Below are 18,407 nucleotides of genomic sequence, written 5' to 3'. Positions count from 1 at the left end.
CGCTATTAATGAAGCTCATTCCCCAAAACATGAAGATTTTGCTGGTGTTAATTGTTTTGAGGATCTTTGGTGACTTTTTGGTGGATGTCACCGTCCAAGTCTTGAAGGGTGGGGACGAGCATGGGATGGGAGGGGTCGGGGGCTGCCCCAACGCTATATAAAGCTCCACCCGTGGCGAACGCCGTGTGCTTGAGGAAAGTATAACATAGGCCCGAGAGATGTATGATTTGTTCGATGTTAGGCCTTTTTTGGAACGATGTTTGTGTGACGCTATTAAGCTAACACGTACACCTGCATTGTTGTTTACTTATCGCAAGTTACACTTACTGCATTTGCATGTACGCAATGGTTCGTCATTCAAAACGGTGTTTGAGACTCACACTATCTCGAGAGCTCATTGGCGGTGTCGGAGCACCTTGTACCTCTGAGACCGTGAACACGAGCTAAAGGCGATGCACGGGGGTAAAAACTGTAGGGATAATACCACGACGTTAGCCAAAAGGAGTTAAACAATTAAAGGTTTTTCTAGGACGTAAGGATATAATGGGCCAACTCCGACGAGAAACGCGACCTTGGGCTTTGGCTAGCTGCCGTTCTTTGGACGGCAACTTTCTCTCCGTTCCCCAGCTTGGTTCTCCGTCCGTGAGCACAGCAAAGCATTTCGCGGGTCCTCAGTCATCGACCAACGAGGCCGCGTGCCATACGCACGAATAACAGCCATTGCGAGATAGCTGCCCACGCTCAGCGGAGGCACCGGAGATAACGGCCCGAATATGGAGGTGCCTTCGGCGATAACAGGCTGCTCATGGTCTCTCGGCGGCGAGACTGCCGCCCACGCCGCACAGTCAGATTAGCCGCACAGTCACATTAGCCGCACAGTGAGATAAGCGCACAGCAGAATAAGCAGTACAGTCAGATAAGCCGCACAGTTAGATTATCCGCACAGTCAATTAGCCGCACAGACAGATTAGCCGCACAGTTAGATTAGCCGCACAGTCAGATTAGTCGCACAGTCATATTAGCCGCACAGTGAGATAAGCCGCGCAGTAGAATTAGCAGCACGGTCAGAAGCCGCACAGTTAGATTATCCGCACAGTCAGATTAGCCACACAGTCAGATCAGCTGCACAGTCATATTAGCCGCACAGTCAGATAAGCGCGCAGTTAGATTATCCACACAGTCAGATTAGCCACACAGTCAGATCATCAGCGCGGTCAGATTAGCTGCACAGGCAGCACACAAAGAATAGCCGGCCGATTTTGCAGAATGGCTAGTTTTCAAATGTTTGGCAACTTAAACGTTGGATGTCTTGGTGGCGTTTCTCTGTTCATGTGCACCACGTCTGCAAAATCTCCGACATGAGGAGGCTGGCAACTATCAGAAGCGTTGCGCTTGCCAAGTTCCAGGAATGTTAACTGCGTTGCCAGACTGTTTAACTGCATTATAGGATCCGTGCGACGGTCCCGATGGTGAGCTACAGGCGAGCGATGCTCTTGCTAGCGATGCCTGCCCCCCCTCCCCCAGGGACGCGATACGCTGTCGCGCGCAGCGAGCTGATCGGCTTTAGCTGCTGTCTCGTTATGTGACAGGCCTCATGGTCCCGTCGAGCAGGTTCGGCTCAGATATAAATGACCCGTGAGCTGGTCGATGAACATGAGGACATTGATGCTGCATGCAAGGGAAATCTGAAGCTGAAACGGTATTGTTAGTCTTATTCCTCGTAGAGCAGCCGGGAGAGAGGAGAAATAGATGTATTGCTGTTTTGGCTACATGCCCTTATCGAGACTAAGGTATCGACTGTTCAGTATTTTTAACAGCAAACCACAATTTACAAACCACCAACATTTATAGGCTTGAACGAGGAGCACTTGCCAGCCATGAACACGATACAGTATATATCCAACTAAGGATTCAAATGCGTGAAAATACGTGTCATTGCAAACGAGTTGAAATACACAGGCACCGTGCATCACGCAACATTCATGCATGCCAACAATTTTAAGTAAACGGGCATCACACGTCACGCATCGCTTATGCATGCATACGATTTGAATGAAACGGGCGTTATGCATCACACACCAGGCATCTCTCACCCGTGTACATGATTTTAGGCTGACATGCACCATGCAGTAAGGCACTTATCACATTTGCACAATCGTCCATGATGAACCATACATTTTTAGGTCTGGTCGCCGTCTTCTTATAAGAATGGGTTCTCATGTTCCTGTCTGGATCGTCCTGTGTCACTTTGATTTTGGAATTTACTACGCATCTTTGTTTCCATAAAGACATGTGGACGAAATATCAAGGCATCTATTTCTCCTTTTTCCAGTTATTTTACAAGGAATAAGGCTAACAGTACTATCTCATCTATATGCACAATATTGATCCCAAACGCACTTAACATAGGAAACCTGAAGCCGAATACATATAACTGAACGAGTTTCTTGGCGGCAATAATGAGCCATCGATCTACTCTGGTGCAGCCAGCAAATAGCGTACCTCATATTTGTATTATTTCTGTTGTTTCTAGGAAAACCTTTGCTTCTGGAAAGCCCACGGCGCATACCTAAGCTGGAGGTGCGCGATTCTCTCCGTCAGTCACATGCCTTGCCAGGCAGGCTGCCGCAGGGGCTGTGGCTCATGAGGCAGGGTTGGTTTGCTGCGCGCTTCAATACCACGCATGTGCTTGAAGACGGTGCTTTAATTAAACAACGGCACAATGTTTGTGTCTTGAGAAACCCTTGGCGTATTATGGGTTCCAAGGTCCGTTCATGGTCCCAAGGTGCTAGGCGTGTTTAGAGAATGGGCCATCGATCGGTGCTAGGCGTGGTTAGAAGGAAACGCTGCGCCGAGACATACAATGCTCACAGCTGGGACCACTTATACACGGCGATTAGAGATCACGCTCACGCTCTGTTCACTGCCAGCACTCATTTTAAAGTGCCGACTATGCACGAACGGCCTGCGTGAGACAGCCGCGGGCTCCGCTCACGCTCACGCCCCGGTTCCTCTGCAGTGGTGGTGGTGTTCGCGGACAAGATGACCACAGGGGAGCTGATGCGGCGGGCCAAGCAGCTGGACGTCACTCACGACCCTCGTCTGGATCGGCTCCGACGCCTGGTCCTCCCGCGAAACCGTCGTCCACGGCGTCGAGGACGTCATCGAGGTATGACGTCACCCGCCGTCGATGGCGTCACTCGGGCCCCCGAGGCGGCGGACGCGGCGATCGGGTTTCCCCGGCGGGGGCGGTACCGGCTGCCGGAAGTGTGCTCTGGGGGGCGTCCGAGTGATGGTGGGCGTGATTAGTCGGCACGCGAACACAACCGGCCGCACCAGCCGTTCGGCCCCCGCATACATGTCCGGTACATCGGCAGGTGTCGACTCGCTGACCGGACCGCTGAAATGTGGCGCCTTCTTCCCTGAACAATCGGAAGGAAGTTTTACAATATCATCAATTTTGAATATCGACGAAATCATTTGCTATAAAACCTTGAAGTACGCACCCCTACGCGCCAACCATGTGGTCTTCAGAACATGGCGAGGATTTGACAGCCATCAATAATTCAGCGGGATCATTCTTACGACACTATACACATCTCAAAAGAGTAGTGGCGTCTACAAGACACGTCTGTCTCATGGAAAGCACTCATGCATTTACGACCGATTTGTGTGCGGCGTGTTGACGTGATGTAATGACAGGCTAGCAAGAGTGATAACAAAGAATGTCGAGACGTTTGCGCAACACGGGTGATTTAAGTCCGTCGATGCGCAGACAATGATGCACTCTTCTAAGCGAAATATCGCTGGTGCTCAGTTTAGATCAATGAAATTATTTGACATTGAGAATGTCAAGGTGACCAAAAATGTTCGGAATTGTTTTGATATTTGAATGCAACGAACCGTCAAGGACAAGGCCAAACGGTGCATTCCTGAAACAAAAAGGCGATTGGGGTCATGTTGGGCCAATGCCCTCCTTTGGCTCACATGAAGTTCACATTAGATCTCTGTTGTTGTTCCTATGGTCAAGAAAGTCGAACTGAGCGTTCAAACTGTCCCATAAAACAAGGTGTCTGATAAAAGAGCAGTGTAGCTTTGACCTCGGTCTGACCTCCATACCTGGCCCAATGTCAATGAACCCATTATAATCCTAAATTCAATTTTCCGGTTTTTAAGAATTAAGGATGCATCTTATCATCTCAAGCCATGCATCTTAAGGATGCATGGCTTCATTTAACACTCTGCTGTCCTAAAAGATTGAACGGGTCCTTAGGAACTCCTTTTGCTGACAGCCACGACCTAGCTTTGGTCTGCCATAGGTTAGTGACCTAACAAGGTAGATCTAATTGTTTTATGCCAAAATATTGGCTACTCAATTGCATATAGCTACACAAAGTTTTAGGTGGCTGCTCCGTGCCGTTCAGAATCCATTCTGGAATGACTTTGGGGTGGGGGGGGGGGCGAATTGCCACCACCTGAGTGTGTATTAAGAAACGCATTCATACCACATTCAAACCTTCATCTTACTTATGACATAGCTACAAGAACTAAACCGCACGTGGTTGAGCTGCAGCAGATTGGAATGACTCCGACCCCAATACACAATGCGGACAGTGATTGGCTTGCATCAACAACATATTGTCCCCATGACGTCACTAGCTGGTCCGGTCCGCTCCAAACGGCCTCTCCGATGCGTTTCTGGCAGCCATGAACTTCCGTCTGGAGAGATAGCATTTCGTTTAACCGATCACGTGACGTCGTCGAACTGGCAGATGCTGCGTCAGATTAGCTTGTGCGTCAGACAGCTTCATCTTTGATATTTTAACAACGCTCTCTCGGTATCTTCGGTCGTGAATTTGTTTTTGAAACCCTGACCTCAGTTGTCGGAGCTGTCAGAAGTTACAGTGTTTGTGATTTGAGAGGAACACCGATCACACTATTGCCGAACGCACCATGTTGGACGAAGAGTCGTGTGAGAATGTCACGAATGACGTCATAAGGGATGTCGCTTCGGAGAGTGACGCTTATTTGACCGTCGCGCCGTGCGCCGCCACTTTGTCACACATCGCGGAAAGGGCCCTCTTAAAGCAGACCATCATAAATGATTGTAGATGATGGATCACCTCATGATAATACCATACACAGGCACCAAGACTTTAATGGATAATTTCAGATAGCGCACAATGCAGTTTGACAATATATCGCGGAATGTACGTGGCGCTGTTTGAATAAACTGACCGTCCATGGTAGCGCGTCGCACCCACGGCCGATATTTCAACGCGAGGAGCGAGGGGCGTCGCCTCCAACTGAAGGCAAACGATGCCAAAGCATGCCCGGCCTCACCCTGACCTCCCGCCGCCCGGCCGTTGACCTCTCTCGACCGTTCCAGGGCACGATATCGGTGCAGCCGCTGGTGGAGAACCTCAGCGGATTCGATGACTACATGGCCGGCCTGGACCCGCTGGCTCTCCCACTGGCGCGCAACCCGTGGCTGGCCGAGTTCTGGGAGGACACGTTCGCCTGCGCGCTGCCCGGGGCAGCCGGCGGGGCAGACGGCAGGGCAGCCGGCGAGGTAGCAGCGAACCGGGCCGACCGCCCCGCGTGCGACCCTACGCTGCGTCTGACCGAGCAGAGCGGGTACAGGTACGCAACTAACAGGGCTGCCAGATGGCGAGCGGCCCAGCATGCTGACGGAAAAATCGCCAATCTTGCGGTCAAGTTAGCTGGAAAACCTGCATGCTTCAAATGAGCCGCCGACTAAAGGCGACGGTTCCTTAGGTATGTGGGAAGATGAGGGGCGCTGAAGTTAAAAATTAAAGTGAAATCGAATGGAAGAAGAAAGATGATGATGCTACTGCTTATGATGATGGTGATAGTGGTGTTGGTGGTAGTGGTGGTGGTGGTGGTGCTGCTGCTGATGATGATAATGATGACAATACTAGTACCTCTATTTCTGCTGCTGCTTCTGCTTCTGTTGCTGTTGATGACGATGCCGATGTGTGGATACACATTGAATTAATGTTTGCCAGGCTGCTCTAATTTTCGAAATCTCCGGTTTGTTTGATGCATTTTTAAAGATCCACTTCGAGGGTGCCGGTAGTGGAGTGGTTACTCGCGGCACCACGCGTTTGCGTTAACCACTGCTCGTCTGTGAAACCAGAAGTACGGGGCTCAATACCCCGCGGTGCTCGCCCTTCCTGCCAGGACGAGAGGTCGGGTATGCCACATGGCCCCAACAGCTGAGTGCGTTGTAAAGCTCCAACGACGACGATAACGATCCAGTTGATCCAGTCATCCATTCAGTATGGTTTTAAATGCTCGTCAATAAAAATACCGTTCCCGAAAATAAGTCACCACGGACTAAACATTGATTGTTGCTCGCCACAGTTTGTAAATCCGTGTAAATCGTTTGAGTGCGACCAACATCCATCACATTTACCACCTTTCGCCACATTCTGCCAGCAAACAAATTGGTGGCAGAACACTAAACCGCATCCAAAATGGGCGAACGTGTTTCAGAGCATCAAACGTGGTTTTAGTGATATTTGGAGAAATTTCCGAAATCGCATGAGCTTCAGTGCCGTCAGCGACTGCTTCGCATATGTGCAAAGCAGGCTATATACAGAGAGAATGGCCTCTTCACCATGAAGGCTCGGACGGTAAAAAAATAGTCACATGGCGCATCATGCATCAATTTCTGACCGCTCAATAGGAGGACCAATTGGAGAAACTGGCGGAAAGTGCGATGGACCTCATTGGCAAGTTCTAAAAAGCGGCCTACAAGCTTCTGGATGGGCACCCATCGGCCCTCCAGCGGCGGAAACGCTCTACATGGCTGGTGTGAATGCTAGCACACAAGCCGATGATGATGGTCCGCGCAGCGACTGCATCCGTAATACCCACAAATGTCGGCCGCTTCGTCCGAAGTTTAGCGGAAGCCTGTCAGGAGACCTGCACCCGGTGGTGTTTAATATATAGTATTAGCGCAAGAACATTGGCAAGAGAAGGGCCAATCTAGTCGCAGCCCCTTTCTGAGCCAAAAGTTTTAACTAAATGCTTCGTGATTCAGAGGAATTTGATCCCAATCGCGTGATGGGGAGACGATTTGACATTCGACCTGGCCAGGCGACTGCACTAGCACAACAGGCTTGACTCACGGCGAGTGGCAGTGCAGTATAAGTTCGAGAGAAATTACCACGGATCGAAGCTGTAGGTCTACAGCATTGACGTCCACATAAGAAGTCACATCTCTCGACCGATGGAAGATATACGACGGTCGGCGTGTCATGATTGGTATGCTGAGGCGCAGATCAAGACTCCTCCGCACTTGTCACAATTCGGCCTGTCTTTGTGGTGGCGTTGCTGTCCACGCACAAAGTGACCCTTGAAAGGACGCTGGCTTCAACGGCATTCGAGCAAACGGTATGGATCCAGACTTGAACAAATGAAAGCGAGGAATCTCGGGAATGCCTCGTTCTCCATTCTCCTAGAGCTGTTTACAAATTAGCGTATCGATATCTACTGATTTCAGCAACTCAAGAACGATATCTTAATTCTCTATGCTTGTAGTTCATATAAATCAACAATGTTCGACTATTTAAACGGTAGTTGCTGCTTAAGTACTGGCACCCAAGCACTTTTCGGCAATTTCCATAAAGGCAACTTGTGTCAGTGCTTCCCTGGGCCTGACCCTGGGCCTAGCAAAACTTGGACGGCACTGCCAGTGCGGATGTTCCCACGGTCAAGGTCAGAGCAACATGTCCAGTGGCCGGACGACCGCATCGCGTGATTCCAGAACGAGTGTTGTTGACTCTTTCTTGGAAAGTTTGACACTGCTACAATGAACGGCCTGCAGTGCACTGTCAGACGACTCAAGTCGATCAGGTCCAGCTTGTCTGAACGGGTGTCACGGTATGAGAACTAATGGTACATTGCTGTTCATTGTCTGATTTTTCCAGTGCATGATGTGCAGTAAACTCTGCCAGGCTGGCTCCCGTGTAACACACATAACACACACGCCACGGGGACAGCTTGAAGCTTCCGTGTCATAAAACTGCATATTCTGCCCAGTTGATTCACGAGTTTAGCCTTGACTTATTTGACACGAGGCTTCTGGTTCGTGGTGCGACCCTCACTCAAGCCTGTGTCGTTGGATTGTCAGTACTGAAGAATGGCGACTAATGCTTCAATATATTTTCGTTTCAATGAGTTATTGACACATCTACGGGAATGAGAATTGTTCGGTCGTGATTTATTGCGTGCCTTTTATTTATGTGGTCAAAATATCAAACTTCATTCTTTGCATTCCCGGCAATAGTTACTTAATTTCTCTTGCCATTCTAAGCTTCTGCATTTATCACTTCCACTGTTGTACTGTTATTTACTGTCACTCATTTAGTTACTATTAGTACCACACAAAACACTGATGTAGAAGATGCATGCTAGACAGACGTACACTCGGCGGGTCTTCTCAAGCCGTCGAGTTTCTGCAGCGCCACTGCCACAGACCTGAGCCTGCCCTCACGGCCTCTAATGCCCCACGCGCCGGGCGGCAGGTCACGTCCAGGCCGTGATTTGCCCGGCAGTGTCAATGGCAGCGCGCCATCGTCAGTCATCATGTCCGCCGATTTATCATGGATTGTTCCAAGTCACGTGTCATGCTCCCTGTTCACCGTCAAGCGTCGTTCAAGACAAGCAGCAGTGCCGGCGCCATCGTGCAGAAAAGGATTCAGTTGCATGCATATCCCCATACCACCATATATAGACGAACTATATATATATATATATATATATATATATATATATATATATATATATATATATGCGCACATGTATGCGTAACTAGCAGTGTGTCCGGTAAGTCAGGGCTCCAACGACCTTTGAGCACATAGAACCATTTTTGCTTGAGATAAGTGAGATATAGCCTATGCTTATATTAGTGAATATTAATAGCGGATTTATAAGACCAAAGATGAACCAGCATATTTTCCCATGAGGCCTTGTCAGGACTGTTAACAACGGAATAAGCCAAGCATTTGGAAAAAGGCCCGTTCTGTCGGCTTTATTTCCACTCATATGAGTATATGAGCATATGCCTATGACCACGTCTCCACACCTGTGTCTCCACACCTACCCACACCACGCCTACGTCATAAATCTCTTAATTATACCCGTTACGCAATATCCGACGTACACCAATTTTTTGCTTCTGTTCAACTTTTCCGCTCCGACTCAACGTTCAGCGATCTTCGTTGCACCCTGTTCATCAGAACGGCAACTTCTCTTGTTGAGAGGAAGCTCTCATAATCAGCGTCTTATTTGGATTTGGAAAGGAGACCGACGCTGCGATGCATGTGATGAAAAGTTGCTTCCACAACTCCCCAAACATGTGCGTCATCACTCCGCATGTCGAAACGAGGTTTTACGATTTTCAAGTTCTTCGAGGGAGTGTTAAGATGTCGGACACCGTCAACAGAATTCATATCATTACTCAGCAAGATTTTAAAAAAAAAAAACTTGCGACAGCCTTGAGCACGGCTTCTGAGCGGCATTACGGCTTCATGCGTTCGAGACATGCTGTCCGTGGTGATCAAATCCGCATTAACTCATTATCAGAACGACTGGTTGCATGATTTTGGTTCTCATACTTGATGCCAGATATGATTCATTCCATTTCTTTGATCGATTTCACGGAGTGTTGAATGTCAGACCTTTTCTAAGAGGCGGATGTTCCGCCAGGCACCAGAAGACGTGCGAGTGCAAACCGATTGTACCACTGGACCACTCAATGTCAATAGGAGAGCATATTTGTAATTCTCATAATGTGAAGCCATCCTTGTCCGACAGACAGCAGAAGTACCTGCACTTCGTTCGGGACGCCACGTGGGCCTTCGCCAACGCCCTCAATGACATGCATCTGGACCTATGCAAGGGTCAGCCGGGGTTGTGCTCAGGCATGCAGCACATCGAGGGCTACACCTTACGCCAATACCTGTCCAAGGTCCACTTCAAAGGTCAGTCAAAACGCCTGGAAATCTCGCCGTAGTGTGATTCTTTAAAACCATCTGCAATCTTGGCGCATTCGCGGCCGGCAAACTACTGACATCGCTAAAGATGATGCATTTTGCTATTCGTTATTATTAGGGAATGGTCGACAAGTTACCCTGGCATGCACAGGGGGCACCAGGGCTACTACAGATTTAAGGCTCAACAGTATTTAGACGAGTGCAGAATGAGGTAGCAAGCCTGGGAACTGAAAACATTCTTTGAATTTTCAGACCAGAACAACCAATCGTTTCGGTTTCTGAACGGCAGCGGCGAGGGTCCTCCACGCTACTCGATCTTGAATTTCCAGCGTGACAAGCAAGGAGGCTACTTCTGGAAGAACGTTGGCCAGTACTCGTGTCCGTATCTACCATGGCTCTCCCCCTCTTTCTCTCACCCCTCTATCACGTGCGTCTATGGTATCTACCATGACATCTTTTCTCTCGCTATCTCTTGTCTCCCCACTTTCCTTCCCTCCTTACGCTTTCTCATTTCTCTCTAATGAAATTTCTTTGTCATCTCATTTTCTCTCGTGCCTTACTCAGACTATTTCATCCGTGGAAAGCAGCAGAGGACACGTAATTACTGCCAGACCGCCGCCTTACCGCGAGAAACGCACTTCCACTTGCCTCATCCCAAGTGTGAGAGGACGCGCAGTGAAGTAGTTAAGCAGTGAAGTAGTAGCAGTGAAGTGGCGCAATAGCCGTCGAGCTGCCAGTGGCACTAGCTGGCGCCGCTCACCACGGCTCCGAAGCTCAGCGCAAAGGAGCGGAGCGGGTCGATGATTCGGCGCCACTCTGCGACTGACGATTGTCGGCTATATTAGGTTATCAGGGCGATACAGGCTTATCTCCCGCTACAGACCACGTGCGGTCGCAGAGCGTAAGGGCGCCCGCGTCGTGTGGAGTACGGCGGACGGGTGCCACGTGGAATAACGCACCCGGATATTGGTCACCCTCGAGTATTGATTTCTGCACCCAGCGAGACCTGCGGGCCGGCCAGCGAACTTGACGCGTCATGTCCGGGGCGCATTCACGGAAGGTGGCCACGGCTTGTTTGCGATCAAGTGGTGCCACTCCGCCCAGGTCTAGCACACTGCATTGAACTTCTTCTTCAGAGAGGCTCTCAACGGAACAGCTGATGAATCAGATTACTCTGATGCCAAAAGAACTTGCCACAAAAACGACAATAGTGCGCACAAAACACGTTGGAAGTTCGACAGACAGTGCACACGCTAAAATGAAACGGCATTACATGTTGTTTCGATTTCGTGCTGGTTGATGTGTAATTGCTAGACAGAATAAATGCCGCACGGTTATTTCATTTTTCATTCAAATGATAGCTTTCTCAAATAATTTAAGATTTACACTATACAGCCACAGTGTTTGTGATATAAACACTGGACTCCAACTACGACCCATCACAAAGAGTACTGACAACGGAACCAGTGTTTACTCTATGACGTCTTTTATCCAGCACCTTTGTTTGCTCTATGACGTCCTTTACCTAGTACCTCCACGTATATTGAAGGTTGATAACCCAGCACATGAGCACTGATCTCATAACTTCTTCCAATTAAACATTTACTGTGTAGGTTTTTTCCATCTTCTAAACTGAGCTTCGCCGGACGCATCGCCACCGCGAAATAACGGACATGTGTTCTCGCCCCCTGTCTGTTTTTCACGTACTTTTACGTATATTTTTACTATCCTTTCCGCTGCTCAGTGACGGAGGACGGATCCTCCAACCTGGTGCTGCGCAGGGAGGAGATCCTGTTCAAGGCTGGTGGACGCCGCGACTTTCCTACCTCCGAGTGCGGCACCCCCTGCCTGCCGCACCAGGTCAAAGTGAAGAAGGTGAGAGACGCGCGTCGTGGTCGAGCGGTCCGTGCCGGCGACCTGCAGGAAGTTCTTTTGCGGATAGTTCAAAAGTTCGCAAAATAGCCAGCGGTTCTTGGTTTCAGTGCGTTACTTCAGACGCTTGTTCTAGCAAGGCACTTGTTGAATCACGTGGTATTTAGATGTTAGCTGCATATTTTTAGACGTGTGATCCGGATGTAAGTCACCCAGCATTTGCAGTACGATGCCATTCATGAGGCAATTTAGTTTGTGGACCTTCTTCCCAAGTTTGCCTCCCATACCGACATCTTTCACGAGCTCCCATCACAGCTTCAACATCTTCATCTCCAATCTCCTTTGACTCACCTGCCTCCTTTGACTCACGGTCGTCCGTTACCACGCCCTTTCCTGGCCGTTCCCTGCGGCGCTCCTCCGTCCAGCAGCCGCCGTCCAGCGCCTCCCATCTGACGCCCGGCGCCGACTCCGACTGCTGACCATGACGCCGGGCCGGTCGGCCGGCAGGAGAACGACCTCTGCTGCTGGACATGCCGCACGTGCGGCAGCTACCAGGTGGTGCGGGACGACTACGACTGCGAGGAGTGCAAGCCCGGCTTCCTGCCGTCGCCCAACCAGCGCCACTGCATGATCGTGCCGGTCACCTTCGTCGACTACTCCAGCCCCTGGGCAGTGGTCGCCATGACGTTCGCGGCGTTCGGTGAGTGTGGCGTGTATCGCGTTAGCGCGCTCCCTGCAGTGCGCTTCACTCGCACGCGCTGGGCTTTGGTCAAAGTGGAAGGATTGTCATGGCAAAACGCGCTCAGGCGCGACTGTTGAGTGACAAGGAAGGCGAGAGAATGTGTAAATGGACGTACCATCATCCAGCTTGGCGTAAGTGCCGACCTCGGCTGAGTGACAAACTTTTCACGTGCCGTGAAGCAAGAGTACCATCCTCAGAAGGCCTAACCCACGTGTGGGACCGAGCTCAAATCCGGGTTGCGCCATGGTCTCTGAGCACTTATATGGCCATGCTGTCGCTGGCGCTCCATTACAGTGGCGTAACGTTGTGCGTCGCGTTCTCTTTAAAACAAGTATACTTTCCCCTTGCCTGGAAATGCCCCAGTGACGAGATCGGTGCAGACAACAAATGAGTGGTGCACCTGATCATTTTCCATCAATGCGGAGGTGGAGGATGTCATCGGTGCCAGAGATGCCGAAGATGTCGTCGATGCCGAAGATGCCGAAGATGCCGTCGATGCCAAAGATGCCGAATATGCCGCCTTGGATGCTGGCATTTGTGTTCGCACAGCCCGCTGCTGCGGCCGCTGCGCTCGATAGCCTGCGACACCGATGCTTCGGAGACCACCACCAGAGCTACACCACGTGCGCCCTCTCCGTAGTAAATCTACACAATCACCACCGACTGGGGTCGGGCGCTCCCACGGCGCCGCACAGACGACTGCACAGGGAATGCTCCACATTCGAAGATATTAAAGCAAGCATGGCACATGGTGAAGTAACCTCACTTATGACTAGCGATATACTTTTTAATAGAAATACAAATATAGTGGTATAAATACAGAAATATAGTTGGCTGCTGCTCCAGCCGACACGATTTCCTTGTTAAGTAATATCATCTTCAATGCGTTATGATATAATGACGTCATCGTATCATGCACAACATTGATTGATAACCAATTGAAGGCTGTTATATTTGGAATCGTGCTCACGAACGCCAGATATGAAAGCCTCAGCAGTTGTATTTTTCTTGGCCTTGATCGCCGCATGGCTTATGGAATGGCAGGATTTGCACGGCACTGTGATGACGTCATGAATGCTGAGATGACGTCGAAATACTCTCCACGAAATACTCTCCCCATTTTCGTGGGCGTGTAGCTCAGAACCTAGCGGGACTTAGGTCTCAAGAAGGGCAGGATTGTACACAGCACCGAAAGGTCTTCTTGTATGACTATTTCAGTTCAAAACGCCATATAAATGTGGAACACTTCCTTAAGCTGCGATCCACCGCCGCCGTGCGGCCAGTAATGATCGCTGGACGCCACGCGCTCTCGCGCGCCGGCCGGCGAGCTGCGTCAGCGCGCGGAGAAGCCCGTCGCCGAACGGCGCACCGCCGGTCGCCTTAGGACGGCGATAAGGCGAGAGCGGCGCTGCGCCGTCCGCCGCGCCCAATCCTGCGCTGAGTTATGGTCGACGGGGGAACGGCATTTTGTGACCTATGGCGCGGCACCAGCAAGCGACCTTCGGCGCTCGAGTTGAGTTTCGTAAAAGGTCGCATTCTGTTTATGTTTTGCCCATCACTGACGGCAAAATAACAAATTTCAGATTTCCGGAGGGTCTCGCGCCAGCAGGCATGGTCGGCGGCATGCCATTTTTTAATTCATATCGATGATTAAGTATGAGAATCTCTGAGACAGCGCATGCCGGGACCGTGGATACATAAAGGAATGTGTCAGCGTACAATGATATATTATCAGCGCAAATGCGCCGCATTCTTCGGGAAAACGAGACGAATAGTTCACTTCCTAGATGCTGCGTTGCAGAAGATGAAACAACAAAGGCTTTGCAACAAGCGCCAGCAGTTGGCTATGAAGTGTACGTTACGAATGCCTTTGTTTGTGATCAAACTACTGGGTGCCCTCGCCAATGCGCCGGCAACTTTTCCTTTCGGATGTAGCTGAAATATTCTTTTTGAACTCTATGGTGGGCTATTTGAGTGTAATGTGCAGCAATTTGTCTTCATATGCTCCACAATAAAATTTAACCTATGTGTCATCCGATGAACGACACTGTCCCTATTGCTGTTACGATTACAAACATTAACAATTACGGACAATAAACCCCTCTGAAGTGGACCAGTCTGACTGTGTCCACTTAAGGTGAACATAATCTGATTTCAAAAAGTTATCTGACCGCCGATACTGTGTCGGCGGAGTATCTTGAACACGGCTACGCCCCAGTAGATACATGTGGTCCCGCACTTGCAACACAACCATCCATAAATTCTCGCACATAATGGACACAACCTCCAGAAACACAGCCCTCGTCGTCTGGCATCATGTTAAGTATTCCCTGGCCTATGATTGAACCCTGCCATCCAGCTGATGTCAGCGCGCCTCCTGCAGGGATCGTGGTGACCGTGCTGTGCGGTCTGATCTTCGCCGCGCACGCCTCCACGCCCGTCATCAAGGCCTCGGGCCGCGAACTCAGCTACCTGCTGCTCGTCGGCAACCTGCTCTCGTTCGGCATGACCTTCCTGATCGTGGCCCGCCCCACGGACGCCACATGCGGCCTGACGCGCTTCTTCCTCGGGCTCTGCTACACCGTCTGCTACGCGGCCATCGTCACCAAGACCAACCGCACGTCGCGCATCTTCACGCGGCGGCCGGTCAAGCACCGCACGCGCTACACGTCGCCGCAGTCGCAGCTGGTCATCACGGCCATCCTGACGTCGGTGGAGGTGGTCGTCAACGCCATCTGGCTGCTGTACCGGCCGCCGGCCACGCTCGTGATCTCGCCGACGCGGGAGCAGCGCGTGCTCATCTGCGACGGGCTGGACGACAGCTCCTACCTAATCGGTGAGGGGAGGGGGGGGGGGGGGAGGGCGTAGTGTTGCGTGCTGTTGTTGTAAGCTAGCTAGGCTTAAAGCTGAGGTTGGTCAGTACCGGTGTGGTGCAATGCTGTTTTCGAGTGGCCCGTAAGAGGGCGGACGACTAGCGTGGATGGCGCGTCCAGCGAAAGTCTTTGCTATTCCAGCCACGTCATCCCATACAGCATTCACGTATGCTGTTTGGCGTGCATGATTAAACACATGTTTGCCCGTCTTTGACACCGCTATCAACAGGATAGTATGTAAACGAGGCACTGTGGACCCAAGTAAACGGCTTCCAGAATGCTGATCAAGACTTGAAAATCTCCGAGTGATCGAGAAGACAACAGCTTCAGCACTATGGTCCTGCTAAGTCGGCAGCCCAGACCGAGCATCAGCAGCAGGTGATGAGTCACTGCTCCGCTGCAGGCCTGATCTATCCGCTGATCCTGATCGGCTTCTGCACAATATACGCCGTCAAGACGCGCAAGTGTCCGGGCGGCTTCAACGAGGCGCGCTACATCGTCTTCACCAGCTACACCACCTGCGTGCTCTGGCTGGCCTTCGTGCCGCTCTACATCGCCGCCACCGACCATGCCCTGCGCACCGTCACGCTGGCTATGTCGCTCTCTCTCAGGTCAGCAAGCGAACGTCGCCCTTCCTCTGGCCAAGAGCCGAGCAGTCGATGTTTGAGAGATGCGCCCTGACCGTGGTCTAGCAATACTCGATAGGCTTGCTGACTTGATTATGATTCAGGAAAGCTCGCGTTCAGTTTGCGCCGCCCTGATGCTCGCGTTGCGGTCGTCACTCTCAGCCGTCCCCGTTCAGACCAGTCGCTGTCCGGCTGCTCGCTCTGTGTAGCGCAGTCACTCCTGTAACGCCTGGCCACGCCCTGCAGCGGTCTGGTGCAACTGGCCTGCCTCTTCTTCCCCAAGATATACGTGGTGGTCTTCAAGCCGGAAAAGAACACACGGGATGCCGTGATGGCGCACCGCTCCCACGCGTTCATCCCCACGTGTCATTCAACACCCGTGGTGCTCATCAACGGCACCAGCAGGGGTGAGTAGTGCCCCCCCCCCCCCGCCCTCTAGCAGCGCGTGAAAACTGTGACGTCACCATAGCGTCCGATGTCTGCCGGTGCCGCTCGTTTACATGCAAATCCGACTCCTTTTCGCGGCTCGCTAGAATTGGTAATGGTTCTATGAATTGCGTATTACTAGAAGCCAATTTGAAACCCGCTTTCTGTTCGAATCCGGGATCGAACGTGGCGCAAACTGATGTCAGTAGCAAAAGGAGCTACAAATATATTGCACGGGCACCCACGCGCCTCCCAGGCCAAAGATATCAGTGCCAAATTGTGCATGCCATAGGGACCAAAGGTGGCACAGATGTCGTGACCTTCAAACAGGGGCGTAGTTTTGCGAAGTTAGTTGGTGAGGGATGGGCTAAACAAGGAAAAATGACGCAATCTGCAGCAACAATATGCCAACAAGTAGGTTTCTCCTCGGATTCTGCCCACTTTCTTCCCAAAGTTGAGGGGAGGCTGAAACCCATGTTGGTGGCTGAAGCCCCCCCCCCCCCCGAACTAAATGGGAAGCTGCATTCCTAGCGTCGCAAATGGCGCAGTTCCGAGTGCACCCTACTGAGAGGCCGTGCAGCATTGTCTAAATACTAATATTTTGGTGAGCAGCGCTCCGCAAGGGATCGGCGCACGGCCTGCGCACGGCGCGCAGAGCGTTTGTAGCAAATCCCATATAATCTTCCATTTATCTCCGACCATAACTGTACGAACAATACAGAAAATGTGGTACCAATACTAATTTTAAAGTCAATTATTTCTATGCATTTCAAGAATGTTAATTTTTAACTAGAAAAAGCTCACAACTCTCTCAAAAATTGAAAAGGGACCGGGCCATGTCTCAAAAGCGAAAAAATTCAGGCAAACAGTGCAATTTTAAGAAATTAATTAAAAATGAAAAAAGAAGTTCTGTAATTTTAAGAAATTGGTCTTTTTACCTTCCAAAACTTCTACAAGTCCAGTTTTTAAATTCTAAAACGTTTCTTGAGGTAAAAGAGGCGGAGTCCGATGAGTTTTAAGAAAACAAGGCAAGTTTTCGGGCTTGATCCTTCCCACGCAGCATTTCCTAAAAAACTGTATTATACCTATCAGGTTATTCCACATTGCTGTGTTATTCCTAGACGTTCGTCAGCATGTACACGGATACACAACACAAAGAAAAACACAGGATATTAATATGCCACGTACTTTAAGTAATGTCATGGACACGCGATTTGAAAGTGGAAAGAAGCCAGCCCACAGAATCGTTACTGATGACACGCTTGTCGCACATATGCGCGATAGGCTGAATCGACAATCACAAAATTACATTGGAATAGGATACAAAGTGGCGCTGATAATAAACAATGTAAAATCTGAAGAGCTTCTTGAGCAAAAATCAACAACAGATGGGAGGGAACCCATTTACTAAAGAACCACTTTCGGGCCTGTCGATAGTAGCGGCACCTATATCGACAATATTTCTGAAGTGAGCTGTAATGTTGTATGACTGATAGGGACTATAAATGACTATAAAACCATACCTTAGAGAAGAATTTTGGTTAAAGATGGAAACAACACAAAGCTGCAAGCTAAAGCTGTATTCAGCGGCAGCAGCTCCTCGGAATGAGCCCAGTAGCCGTTCGTCTGCAGCGCCGGCCAGGCGATGGTGTGGACACCCAGCGGCTGCAGGCGGAGCAGCTGAACGCTGCGGTGCAGGCTTTGGCGCCGGAGGTGCAGCTGCTGTTCTGGTGAACCATGAACCAGACCAGAACGTAATGGGCCACTATTAATTTATTTTATTATATTATAATGTATATTATAATATTTTATAATATACATTAGACTATAATGTATATTATAC

The 18,407-nt window shown here is 50.3% G+C and overlaps 1 protein-coding gene across 1 annotated transcript in view; it reads left to right on the top strand.

Annotated features, from left to right (window-relative positions):
- Nucleotides 1–2,643: 2,643 nt before the first annotated feature.
- LOC119096591 (metabotropic glutamate receptor) overlaps nucleotides 2,644–18,407 on the top strand; it is a 22,505-nt gene continuing 6,741 nt past the window's right edge. Inside the window, exons 1-10 of the mRNA XM_037219493.1 lie at nucleotides 2,644–2,653; nucleotides 3,020–3,123; nucleotides 5,390–5,643; nucleotides 9,847–10,013; nucleotides 10,278–10,403; nucleotides 11,770–11,900; nucleotides 12,405–12,597; nucleotides 15,023–15,475; nucleotides 15,916–16,123; nucleotides 16,385–16,545. Coding sequence (XP_037075388.1) covers nucleotides 2,644–2,653; nucleotides 3,020–3,123; nucleotides 5,390–5,643; nucleotides 9,847–10,013; nucleotides 10,278–10,403; nucleotides 11,770–11,900; nucleotides 12,405–12,597; nucleotides 15,023–15,475; nucleotides 15,916–16,123; nucleotides 16,385–16,545 — 1,807 coding nt within the window. The remainder of the gene's footprint in view (nucleotides 2,654–3,019; nucleotides 3,124–5,389; nucleotides 5,644–9,846; nucleotides 10,014–10,277; nucleotides 10,404–11,769; nucleotides 11,901–12,404; nucleotides 12,598–15,022; nucleotides 15,476–15,915; nucleotides 16,124–16,384; nucleotides 16,546–18,407) is intronic.

The sequence above is a fragment of the Pollicipes pollicipes genome, unplaced genomic scaffold (assembly GCF_011947565.3).
Source record: "Pollicipes pollicipes isolate AB1234 unplaced genomic scaffold, Ppol_2.1 Scaffold_4295;HRSCAF=5057_pilon_pilon_pilon, whole genome shotgun sequence".
NCBI classification, from domain to species: Eukaryota; Metazoa; Arthropoda; class Thecostraca; order Pollicipedomorpha; family Pollicipedidae; genus Pollicipes; species Pollicipes pollicipes.
The sequence above is the reverse complement of the archived record's forward strand: the minus strand, read 5'-3'. Positions and strand labels throughout refer to the sequence as shown.